This window comes from Syngnathus leptorhynchus, chromosome 9 (assembly GCF_054491065.1).
Source record: "Syngnathus leptorhynchus isolate UIUO chromosome 9, UIUO_Slep, whole genome shotgun sequence".
NCBI lineage: Eukaryota > Metazoa > Chordata > Actinopteri > Syngnathiformes > Syngnathidae > Syngnathus > Syngnathus leptorhynchus.
In genome coordinates this window covers 4,374,396-4,386,697 of record NC_141203.1, presented here as the reverse complement: position 1 = coordinate 4,386,697, position 12,302 = coordinate 4,374,396, and the positions used below count along the sequence as shown (strand labels likewise).

The window sequence follows — 12,302 nt, the reverse complement described above, 5'->3', positions numbered from 1 at the left end:
ACATACTGAGAAGAAGAATTGATGTCAACAGTTTGGTTTCTAGAAACTGATTGTCTTGCTTAAAGGGGAATCAACTGTAGCGCTGTACAGGCACTTTTTATTCTCGACTGTTCAGGCTTGCTGACCTGTCTCTGCACTCGCGGCGAGGCGGTGTGCAGCAGCGAGAAAAGGTCCTGCATGAGCGTGAGCTGCTGCGCGAGGTACTGGCGCCCGACGTTGGAGCCACTCAGTGCCAGGACCATGGACAGCAACTCAAAGCAGTAAGCGTCGGAGGAAGCGTCATCATCACTGGGCTGCGAGTTGGCATTCTCCTTGCTGGAGATGGCGTGCTCCCACTCCTCTCTCACGCGCGTGGCCTCCATGCGAATGGCCTGGACGATGTGTGCACACACCTAGAAAGAAAAAGAAATCGTTTTTGATGTGGAATTTGATCCTGTGTTGATTGTGTCTTGAACCGTACCTGTTTCTGCAGGTTGGTAAGTTTACTCCTGCTGAAAATGATTCCGACCATGTGCTCTTTGAGGTCCGCATCTGACGGTACCTATTCAAAAATTTGAATTAATTACGCGAGGCGTCTTCAAATTGTTGACAAGTATACGGTTGACCTTCTCAATGCTGACCTTTTCCTCTCCTTCTGGTGACGAAAGCAAATTTTTCTCCTCCTGCTCTGGGGTTGGCTCTGCATCTCCACAAATAAGTTTCCCAAACACCTAGGTGACATTTGACAAGGAAAACATGAATGAGAGATGTCGGATCAAAAAAAAAAATCATTCATAGCACCACAATGTCAATTTATCTCCCGTGACTTTTTTCTTCTGCGCATGTACTAATGGTGTGCATTTATGTTTACCTGTGAGGTGATGAGGCGAAACACACGCAGCGTTTCACCCTCACAGTTCTTCTGCTGTGCCATGCTGGCTGAGATCTGCCCAGCGATTTTGATGCTGTCGCCCTCCTTCCAGCCAAGCACCTTCACCTGACGCACCCTCAATGTGTTCTCCGGCCCTTTAAGCTCCACTTTAATCACATGATGATCTCCCCCAGGGAGCTCACTTGTCACCCAACCCATGTGACGCGAGTCTAGGTCGACCTGAGATGGAAAAGATTTATGTTCAGGATGCTCGCTATGAGTCCGAATGATGATGGAGAGAGAGATCAATCTTGTCTCACCTGCTTAATTCTGCAAAGGTCTTCTATGGCCTTGCCACACAGGAACGTCACCGAGGTCACTTTGTTCTATAAAATTAGGGGAAAATAATTCAGTTCCAAAGGAAATGTCACCAGGTCCCTTGAAAAACAATGCTGTTTGTCTCTTACCCCAAGGTCTCTGGAGTTGTCTACGTGAACAGACACATTGGAGGCATTGATGCCTTTCACACAGCTGATGGTGATGCTCTTGGTTTTGTTTTTGTCTTCATCCCCGGACTCCCAGAAGGTCTCAGTGGAGCCGTCCGTCAGGCTGCCAATCATGGCGGGACGACTGGACGTTTTGATGTCCACCACGCTGGTTAGGTCTTTCAGGCAGGTCACCAGGCAGAGATCCTATCGGGCGACAATGCATTAGAATCAGCTCATGTAGCAAATATTTCAGCAGGAGTGTCGGGTTTCTTGCCTGGCTAATGGCTTCGTAGCCCGACTGAACACTGATGTTGAAGCTTTCCTCACTGTCGCCGTCATCCGACTTTGACAGTATGTTGTTGATGTGGTGGAAGACGTTGCTCTGGTGTAGGAACTGGTGGTCGGACTGCTTGAACTTGAGACTCCAGCACCTACAAAAGTGAGATAGGTGTCTAATCTGCAAAAAGGCTAAAACTAGAAAAAATAAAATGAGGTATGATACCTGAGCGCCATCTGCTGAAGCGAACTTCCACTAGGAAGTGACATCATCAGGTCGGAAATTGTCTGGAGGAGGCGGTGGAAGGTGTGGGGCAGCGGGTGGGCCGCCTCCCCTGCAATAACGATGTCTGACAGAGGATGCTCACAAACGCCAAGGTCTCGTTCCTGTGAGGTGTGATGATGGCCCCACAATAAGGAAACGTAGAATCTCTCAAACAAAAGCAAAACCTTTGAACGACCAGACACCTGTTCAATGTTTTCTTTGTTGCCCTTGTTCTCATCATCTTCCTCGTCCTCTGGTTCAAAGGGAGATGGAGTGAGAGACGCAACGAAATGCCACAAGATGTCATGCAGAGAAGTGGTTTGGATCACGTTGCACAGGAGCCAGTTGAATGCCTGATGAGACACCAAAGCTGCCATTAGCAAAGTTGGAGGAGTTTACAAATGTACCCGTCGTGGAGTCACCTTTTATAATATATCTATTGTGCCAATTCATCAAGTTTGAACCAAATTTGGTGCATGTGTATCTAAACGCTGCTACATCTGGAGATTGAAGAAGCTGTACCTCCATGGCAAAAACCCGGCACGCCGACTTCCTCAGCGCATGCCTCATTGCCACCTCCAGGCCCTCCAGATCGTGATGCTGGATGACAAACGCCAGCACGGGCCACTGGAAGTTCCTCTCCCCTTTGCTGAGGGAGCCGTGGGCGGAGATTAACCTGGACAGTTCGGGAGACGGGTGGCGCAACAAGGATGAACCCACTTCTGTAAAGAGGACAAGAAAGGGGGTTATAATAAAGGATGCTTGCACAATATATGCTAATATCAAGCTTAATTACCCGCATCACCACTGTGGACTCTCCGTCTAGGCACGGCTTTAACTCTGGCCGGAGAGGGCGAGTGCTGCTTGTCGTACTCTGAGGCAACAACGGAGTATGACCTCTGGAAAACTGTGCGCTTGGCTGTGTCGCTGTCTGTGATTGGGCTGGTCTCGAGACTGAAAGACAGCATATGTTAGATTCGATCTATTTTGTCAATACTGTATTGAAAATTATCCATCCATTTTCAGTTTCAGTTTTTGGAATGTGGGAGGAAGCTGGACGACACAAGCACCGGGACAATACAATGCAATACAACTTTATATTGCTCATTGCATAAAGAAAAAGGTTCTGTCAATTATGTGGACAGTCCACAAGCATGCAGTGAATTTTGGGCAATAACAAAAAGAAATAATTGACCCTGTGTTTATGATCAGGATGTATGTATTTACCTGGGGGGCATCGACTTCATGTTACTCTCCGGTTCCTCAAAAACGTTAGGGCAGGCGTCGGGGGTAACTGAAATGTAGGGCGCGGGAACCGAGGTGGATCGCAAATACCTCATCTCATCTTGGAAGAGATTGTCATCTTGGTAAGCACCAAAATTCTCCGTGTGTTGCCTTGAGGATGAAAGTGTAGTCCTGATTAGGCATGCACATTGACCTAAAACTAACTCCTGCTTGTTGGTTTGCTACCTGGCGAGTGTCTGCAGGTAGAGGCAGCTCATTTTATTGGGAAGTTCGGCCGACACGCCCTCCTTGAGGCTGGGGAGCAGCTGGGAATGAAGCGGCCGGGGAGGGTGGTGGCACAGCATGTTGGGCTCGGCTGCGCTGCTGAGCGACAGCAGGAACAACGCGTTTGCCCGGATGACCTGGTGGGCCTCCATGGTAGGCAGGGCTCTCGGCGTCTTCACCTGCAGTGGCTTCTTCCTGGACTGCTTTACCTGAAAAGGAGTCAATTGTGTAAGATAGCCAGCAGAAATACATTCACTGTACAAATTGGTGGATGCACCCAATATACGTATAGTACAAGGCCTCAAGATACCTTCTCCCTGGCTGCAGTCTGCTTCTCTCTCAGGTATTTCTCCCTGCAGCGATCACACACCAGATACCAAGTGCTGCCTCCAATGCCTCCATCGCCACAATTGCCAGCCCAGCCACCGCAGAAGTGACCGATGCTGTTGTACCCTTGGCCTCCAGCGTAACGGCCACAGCCTGAGGAATGGATGAGCGAGAGATATTTTAGGGAATTAGCCACTTTCCAATCCAACTGCACGGTCACAGGTTCTCTCTCTTTACCTGGGTGAGCTTGTCTCATATGGTAGGTAACGGGGTAAGGGTGAGACTCCCCACACAGCTCGCAGATGGTGTCCTTCTCCGGTCCGCCCATTGCGAGCTGGGCCATCTCTCCAAATAGATTGCCCCTCGGCCGAACCTCTGCTTTTTCCCGCTTCTTCTTCTCCTTCTTGGCCTTTTTGTTGTCCTTTTCGTTCTCCTTCTTCTTGAGGATGGCGCTCGATCCCGGACTGGGGAAGATCATGTTCTGAGTCGCAGCCTTGATAGTGGCTAAGGAGATATCCTCCCAGAATGCGACCAAGTGTTGCAGCGTCAAAGGCAGGATGGATTTTGCTCTCACGGAAGGATGGGACGTCATCTCGTAGGAAACAGAGTCCCCTTTGCCGTCCTCGCACTTTTCTGCCAATGGCGGTTCCTTTAACATGGAGAGAACTTTGTTTTTGTTGATGCTGCCCATTTTGGAGATGTCCGGACCATGCGGAGCGATGTTAAACATGTTAAGTGCGGAGGAAATCTCAAGGGAGTGGCGGTTCTTGAGCTTGCTCTCCTTGTCCTCGGCACCCTGTCCGAGGGAGCTGCGTATGGGCGCGTGCTCTTTGGTTAAGTCCGGGTTGAATTTGAGGAAGGACGAACAAGCCATGGCATCGTGAACAATCCCTTCATGCCACAGGAATGCTGCAAAGACCGCCCGAGAACATTCTGCTACAGATGGTGACATGGCCTGTTTGGCAGGCTCGCATACCCTCTGCACGCTCTCGCCTTTGAAAAGAGGTCCGGATTTGTCCTTCTTTGGCCGAGTGTGCCGACTTGAGGTTTTACGACTGACTTTGGGCGATGAGCGGCTCTCCAGCTCCTCCTTGACCGGCGCCTTGCCGATGCTAAAGTGAACTTTGCACGAGGCTTCCTCCGAGTCCTGCACCTCCACATTTTCATCATTTGCATCCTCGTTTGACAGAAGAGTGCTCGAGGAACACACCTCCACCACCTCGCTGTGCAGGTTTTCCTGGGTCACTTGGGGGGAAGGAACACGGTTCTCCGTGTTGCCGACAACATCTTGGGTTGGATCTTTGGGAGACAGTTTTGGTTTGGGGGAGGTAGATCTGCCTCTTAATGGCTCTGTCAGAGGAATCTTCTTCTTCCTAAGCGTGTCTGGGTCCAAAGTGTAGGAATCGGACTTGGATCTTTCTCTGGGCGGTTCTAGCCGGGCTTTGGATGACGGGCTCACTTTGCATGGGGTGTTCTTGTCGTGGTGTGTTAAGGAGGAATGCTGTGAAGAGGTGCTGGAAGGACTGGACCTGCCAGAAGAGGACACTTTTTGTTTTGGCGAGGAAGAGCGGGAGCCGGCGTTGGGAGACTCAGACCTATGTCCCGAGGTTCTGACGTCCGACTTGAGGGCCTGAAGAGTGTTGTGATTTGGCGAATGAGAACGGCTATGAGAGTCAGAGCGCAATTTGGCCGTATCGGAGCGTAGTATGAGGGCTTCGCTGGCTGAGAGCGACCCATCTTGGCCCATCTTGACTCTTCCGTGTTCCTGCGTGCGGCTCCCTCGACTTTCTTGTTTGAGCGAACGGTTCTCCTGGCGGTGTTTGGAGGCCGGGGACATGGACCGTGCACCGGGCATCAGGTTCCCTCGCTCACCTAAATGTCAATCATTCGGTTAGATGAAATGAGAAAACTTCACAGAGAAACCACATTTAAAGCGGATATATGATGATTGCTTTTCCTTTTGAAGTGATGTGATTTTTTTTCTGCACAGGTTACGAGCTTTACATAACGATCCAATTTTCTAAGAACTATTTTGATGGCCACCGATCATGTGTGAGAGAGGCTGTTGGCTTTTTTAAGCCATGTAGGTCAAGTCAGTCAAAGTATGACATTTCCAGATCTAAGAAAATACGATAGGTCAACAGCCAAAGAGATTTTTTGGTGAAGTCAGCTCCTTCCTTTGCTTTTTTACACAGAACTGAGTGAAGGTGTGATATTACCACAACTGGAGGCTTTTTAACAAACTGACACGGCAACCCGCAATGTGATAATTAAGTGACATCAAAGTCAGTCTCTGATGTGAGGAAAGAAAAATACTTCTGATAACTTTACACTCGCCTCAGTTGCAGCTCTGATGCGCCCTACAAAATTGACATGCGGACTCAGCCTTCCTCTTTTGTGCCCATACTGTTTGTACAAAACAGCGACATAGGCATTGACAGGCAGTTGAGAATAGGCTACTGTTAGTTTTAAGCTTGTTTGTCTTTTTTTTTTTTTTTTTAAACATCATGACAAACATGAGAAATCCCATTCAGCTACAACATAACATTCTGACATGTGACAAAAAAAAGATGCTTAAACTGATATCAAAGATTAAAACAAAGGTGAATGAGAAAATGGGTATGTATTGAGCGCTTCATCATCATTACACCATTTAGACAAGGCCATTTTTGACGGGGGCGGGGTGGCAAAAGCCGATTCGAAAATGTGAATAACAGGCCTTTAAAATACATGCACAGAAAACTCGCTTTCGACCCAACGTCTGTTCGGTCTGAGGGAGGGGGATGCGTGATTTGACTACCCACCCTTTTGCCTCAGAGCAAGAGATGAGAGAGCAGTGGCATGCCCGGTCGCGGCCACGCCGCTTTTGCGCGCACGCTCGCGAGAAGCAAGGCTGCGTAGTGAATCATCTACAGCGGAAAACAAGTGGCAAGGTAAACAAACAAGGCATGGAATGCAAAGACGCCACCAGAGCCAGAAAATGAGATAGAGAGCGAGAGAAAGCACAAAAAAGGACATGGGATCAATTAAGATGGTCAAGTTGAAACAGGCAATGCATTTATTTATGTGTGGAGAAGCTGATAGAGAAATTAGTTTTTAAGGCAGAAAATAAGCAGCATGACACAAAAAAAATGAACAAGAAGAAAACTGCTAACTTGGGTTAGGTCCAATGTCAATTACACACTGACAGCTGTGCAATTCTATTAAAAGCTGGGAGAAAAAAAAATCCGCTCAAGGAGGTCATTAGAGAAAATAATTAAAAGTACTTTTGTATGCAAGGGCGTCAACGCCCGTGTTTGGTCCGGGCGGCGAATGAAAAGTCCCAAAGAATGAAAATGTAGGCATAGGAAAACTGATGCAAAATGAGGGTGAACAAAAAAAGGATCAATTATCAGCGCAAGCTAAAAAGAAATCACGCAAGTCAGCACATGCTTGTGAAAATTTAATTTGAACAAGTTATATAGTCGACAATTGAGATTCTAATTCTTGTTTTAAAAAGGTGACTACCATATTACTTATTTCCTCCTCTTGCACTATTGTCAAGAGGAGTAAAGGTAAAAGTTTTTTTTTTTTTAATAAAAGTGGGAGGCCAAATATTTTTAAGTTGTACGTTTGCCATAATTATCAGGGCAAAGACATACCTGGACAATTGTTGCAGTCAGTTCTAGTAAAGTACCACAAGCTATTTTCTTTTCCTGAGGGAGGGGGGCATCTGTTTGAGGGGTAAAGTTTATTGGAGTAGAAGCCTTTTTTTGAGGAAATGTATACTTCAATCCAATGTCACCTATTCATTTTTAAAACAACAATAACTCAATAATAGACTGGCAAACTTGTTTAAGGTATTCTCGCTGAAGGACCAACACAATTCATGTGATGCCTTACAACACATTCTGGGCGAATGAGGACGATGAGGGAAGTATAAAAAAAATAATAATAATAATCTAGAACAATTTTGATCAGGAGCTGACTAATCACTGGACACACTTACTCAGAAGCTGTGGTTGCGGCTGAGACAGTTGGGAGGGGGACTGTCCAAACACAAATGGACTGTGGACAAGGGAAGAAGAGGAAGAGGAGGAGGAGGAGGAGGACGAAGAGGAAGAGGAAGAGGAAGAAGAGGAGGGAGGCTGTGCGGCTTGCTCAAACATTGAGGAGGGAGCTGCTGAGACGAAGGGCCCAGACTGAATGGAATTCAGTATGGCACTCAGTCGGTCACCTGCAAACACGGAGACAGAGGAGGTGGAGAAACTATAGCTAACTATAGGGGGACGACTGGGACGGGGAGGGACACCACAATAGAGGGTGAGGGTAGCTCAATCTTCATATTAAGCGTGACATATGTGTGGAGTGGCCAAGCAAAACTACAGCTGCCTGACTGAAGAAAAACACAGACATGATGATGATGATAATGTAGAGGTAGTAGACATCGCTTAAAAGCATCAAATCATGCATAAAAACATGAAAAGTGATATTGCAATGAATTGGTGATATTTCAATGTAGCGTGTGATCATCTCAAAATTAAAACTATGGGGGGGGAAATTCTTCACATGGCTCTCGATTAAAAGGACTGACTATGAAAAAGGCGACTAAATCCATGAAATCAATTCTCATGAGGATCGCGTGTGTTTAGTGACGTGTGAGGCCAGACTTGTTTAGGTACACCTGTACCATATGAGATCCAGCATCGAGACTTTGTTTTTTTTTTTTTTGCAAAAGTAACTGCTCCCTTCATGCATAATCAATTTATTACTGTGGTCAAACGTTTGCAGTTCAAGTTGATGTTCATTAATGTGGTTAAAGTCTGCAAGGGTATAAAACAAAAGATTTCCAAACTTTTGTTATCAATTAATAATCAACTAGTTGTTGATGAATCATTGAATGATTGCACCTTTAAAACTGAGCATTCCACTCTTTGTGCAGGAAGGAGCACTGTGGGTCGGTGCAGGTGTAGCTAACTTGGAGGCAGCTGAGTGAATATCAGTTATGATAAAAACAGCAGTCAAAATGTTTGGCATGAGTGTTAGAATTTGTGCTGACATCTAATCCATCCCTACGCTGACCTTTGTTATTGGTGATCCCATAGTCGAAGCCCTGAGCTCCGTTGGATGTCGCAGCTCTGTTGAAGGCCTGCACTGAGAAAGGGCTCGGCGGCGGAGTCTGAGCACCGTGCTCGAGCAGCACTTGTTCTGCGAGAGCAGATTGGGTCACGTTATCCCAAAAGCCATCGCATTTTGTCGTACGGTGATGACGGATGAGGTGGCTTACCCTCGTCGTGGCGAAGGTACTGGTTCCCTCCGCGGTCTCTGGCCAGTGACCAAGCCTCTCCCTCATCACTCTCGCAGAACTCCACGACGCTGTTTTTATCCAGCTGCACCCAAGTTCCCTCTGAGTTGACCACCTGGCACAAACATAATATTATTTATCCAAACTCTATAACCAACCCATGCTGTCCTTATTTATCCTTTATTCCTTATTTCATCAAATAAAACATACTGTAGACTGTATAAGAGTGGATGTAGCCTTTGCATCTGGTAGCAATCAGCTTAAAGCGGACTCGCTTTATTATAATATCGATGTAACGTTTTGAAACGCATGCTCGGTTACTCCCGTATGGATTGATAGTTTATATTTACGGCTTAGAGGCCTTTTCATTCAATTATTCACAGTCTGTATATTGATAACAGTTGCTGGTGCCTTGTTTTCCAGGGAAACAAACTGAAGAGATGAAAGCATCAATTGGACAAAAGTAGTTCTCTGACATCCTCTTGTATCATTTAAAGGCAATATAAACCAAGAGTGGTGGATTTTCACTGTTCATGACAGGGTTTGATCCCTATGACAATGCAAATAGAAGGGTTCCCTGCATGCAATTCTGACTTTACTAGTACAGTCACAAAGGTTAGTGATTGACAATGGTGCATTCTAATTTCATTCGAATTTGGCTTACATCGCAGCCATAGCAATAGAATGCCTTTAGGGTTATAACCCTAACCTTGTGAAAGTCAAGCGTGAGAGGTTTATTGTTTGTACTTTATATAGAAACAGCTGGATGAAAAAGTTTTGCACAATTTCTTTTGTAGAAAAATGACCTCAGATGATGTCAATATATGAAGTGTTGGTTGACTATTTTCAGAATTTTTTTTTTTTACATTTGTATGCATTGCATGTCAAATGCGAGTGGAGTTTAGAAAATATATCGTGTTGATGACTGATGACTGGCTGGGGGGTTTAAAGAAAAATCCATACGCATTTCAATTGCAGGGTCCCTAGCTCGTACAAACAGCATAGGGGAGCATTAAAATTCAAATGCATTTCAATACAAATTGCTTCTACCTCAAAGGCTTTACTGTTTTTTTTTGTATTTGTTGCTAAATTCCACCCTCAAATACTCAGTGGTTAAAACACTCAACCCCCGTCACAATGGGTGCATCCACATTTTATACAGTCTATGGGCACTTCATTTTTTTTTTTTTCCAATCCCATTGAAGTCACTGCACAGACTATGGCACAAATTGCAATCGAGAAAATCTTGAACATGCAACAGAATAAATCAATTTAAATACAGTACACAATGCACAATATTGGAACACAAGGATTTGATCATTTTTTTTTTTTTTTTGTGTTGTCAGCACGCCACACTATGGAACAAACCAATGTGGCTCAAGCAAAACTTACTCGTTGAGAGGTTGCTTACTGAAAGTTAAATGCACTCAACTCCCTGAAACACTATATTATTTGGGGGTAAAAACAGAACACAGATGGGAATTATTAGTGAGTGCAGGCTCCGCCTCCTGGGTCCAGATGAGCCATTCTAGTGGAGGCTAGTGAACAGCATGACACACCGCAGCAGCAGCCAAAAAAAGAGAAGGCGAAGATGTCGCTACGTTCGATAAAAGTTTCACTTGTCAATATGATAAACTGAAGAACTAGAAATCAGGAAGAAATCGCACAGACACAGTGTGAAAGATGAAGCGCACATAGCCACAAGATACAGAGATTAGTCAGTTTCAGGAGTTTTGTTTGTGTGGGGGGTTTGGCTTCATTTGATCAATGGCGTTCATTTCGAAATGAAATTCCATCCACCCTACCCATCATTAAGACATTGCATTTGGGATGAGTGCATACCTCGCCTATGGCCTTGACCATGTTGCCAAGTACTAACATTCCAATGGGGATACCCCTAAGGTTTGGGCAGCTTCTGATGTTGTGACCAGAGGGGCCGGTCTTCACTACCTTATAAAGCCCCGGTCCGCCGCCCTGCCCTGCCCCGCCCTGCACCCGAGCGGGAGCTTCGTGGGAAGGGCAGCTGCTCACCTCCTTTGTGGTGTCCTCCGTCTGGCCCCTGACCTCCTGAAAGAAGTAAAAGTGGGAATTAGGATGAGTGGGAGCACACATGAAGTATGACTAAAAACTAGACCAAATGAAATCTCTTTTTCAAGTCGAGGAGACTCCACTGTAGTTTGCTTTTTCTCAGATTTTTACAGAACATATTCCCTCAAACTGTGGCCTCCACTGGAATAGAGAATAGGTGCCTTCTCCACTTGAAGACGCCGTGATTACCCTCCCCACTATGTCATGCTGGACATCTTTACAACGACACGCGTCGCCTGTATAATCGATGTGGTATCTGCAAAGCTGACGCTTTTAGGACAGCCCTTCTCAAATAGTGCCACGGGCCCACCCAGGGAGGGGGGTTGTAGTGCAATGCCAGGGGAACCACGTGAAATCCCAGAGAATGCGCCTTTTCTGCCACTAGAACAAAGTGTAATTGCACATCCACTACAGTAGGTGGCAATGGTGCTCTTATTGTCAGCATGTGTGCGGTGAATATAAACAATGTTAATAAAGCTATTCAGAAGATTTACACTTTTTTGTTTCCTTGAACGTTAATGAGGATAAAATGTTTTGAAGAGCTGTACTTTTGACAAATTATATTAATTATTTATAGCCATGGCAGAAAGTTGTTCCTGTCATGTTTATTATATACAATCATTCATCTTCAACACTGCTAATCCTCACAAGGCTAACTGTTATTGTATTTTATTTTAAAAATGGTCTTTTAATTTGGTCAAATGTAAAGAAATACACCGTAATTACAAAAACATTGGATTGATACTCTCCAGTTAAGTAAATATTGGCCATGATGTGAGGAAATAAGCTTTTAACAGATAAAACAAGTTTCAGAAACTTTACAGTACAACTTTACATTTGCAATGTTTTATCAAAAACAATATGGACAAAAGTATTGGAACACCAAGAAGAAAATGTGCAAATGTTTGCCCTGTTTGCAATGATAACAGCTTCTACTACTCTACGAGGTCTTTCTAAAAGACATTAGAGTGTTGTCCATTCTACAAGGTGAGAAACTGAACTGCCCAAGGTCTCTTGTCATTGGCGATGAACTGATCAGCAATCATGTGAAACATTTTTGTTTTGATAACTTGTGGATTGGAGCAAATGAGTCATATTGGAGTTTACAAATTGGTTGCAACCATTAGCGGAGCAGTTGTTTCACGCATTATGAGATTGCTAAAGGCGAACAGCATGATGTCCACAATTGAACAGAAACTTCCTCTATTCTCAGAA

At 45.3% G+C, this 12,302-nt stretch overlaps 1 protein-coding gene across 14 annotated transcripts in view; it reads right to left on the bottom strand.

Annotated features, from left to right (window-relative positions):
* mycbp2 (MYC binding protein 2) overlaps positions 1-12,302 on the bottom strand; it is a 55,664-nt gene that overhangs the window by 7,871 nt on the left and 35,491 nt on the right. For 9 of the 14 annotated variants that reach the window (XM_085921054.1, XM_085921063.1, XM_085921069.1 and 6 more), the window contains 20 exons: positions 10,842-11,066; positions 8,982-9,114; positions 8,777-8,902; positions 7,704-7,931; positions 6,520-6,624; positions 3,953-5,587; positions 3,699-3,868; positions 3,350-3,597; positions 3,107-3,274; positions 2,676-2,833; positions 2,402-2,601; positions 2,083-2,232; positions 1,841-2,001; positions 1,613-1,769; positions 1,318-1,542; positions 1,171-1,236; positions 851-1,090; positions 621-710; positions 461-541; positions 126-392 (listed from right to left, as the gene is read on the bottom strand). In XM_085921054.1, coding sequence (XP_085777180.1) covers positions 126-392; positions 461-541; positions 621-710; positions 851-1,090; positions 1,171-1,236; positions 1,318-1,542; positions 1,613-1,769; positions 1,841-2,001; positions 2,083-2,232; positions 2,402-2,601; positions 2,676-2,833; positions 3,107-3,274; positions 3,350-3,597; positions 3,699-3,868; positions 3,953-5,587; positions 6,520-6,624; positions 7,704-7,931; positions 8,777-8,902; positions 8,982-9,114; positions 10,842-11,066 — 4,833 coding nt within the window. The remainder of the gene's footprint in view (positions 1-125; positions 393-460; positions 542-620; positions 711-850; positions 1,091-1,170; positions 1,237-1,317; positions 1,543-1,612; positions 1,770-1,840; positions 2,002-2,082; positions 2,233-2,401; positions 2,602-2,675; positions 2,834-3,106; positions 3,275-3,349; positions 3,598-3,698; positions 3,869-3,952; positions 5,588-6,519; positions 6,625-7,703; positions 7,932-8,776; positions 8,903-8,981; positions 9,115-10,841; positions 11,067-12,302) is intronic. The other 5 variants (XM_085921065.1, XM_085921062.1, XM_085921066.1 and 2 more) reach the window with 5 other exon arrangements.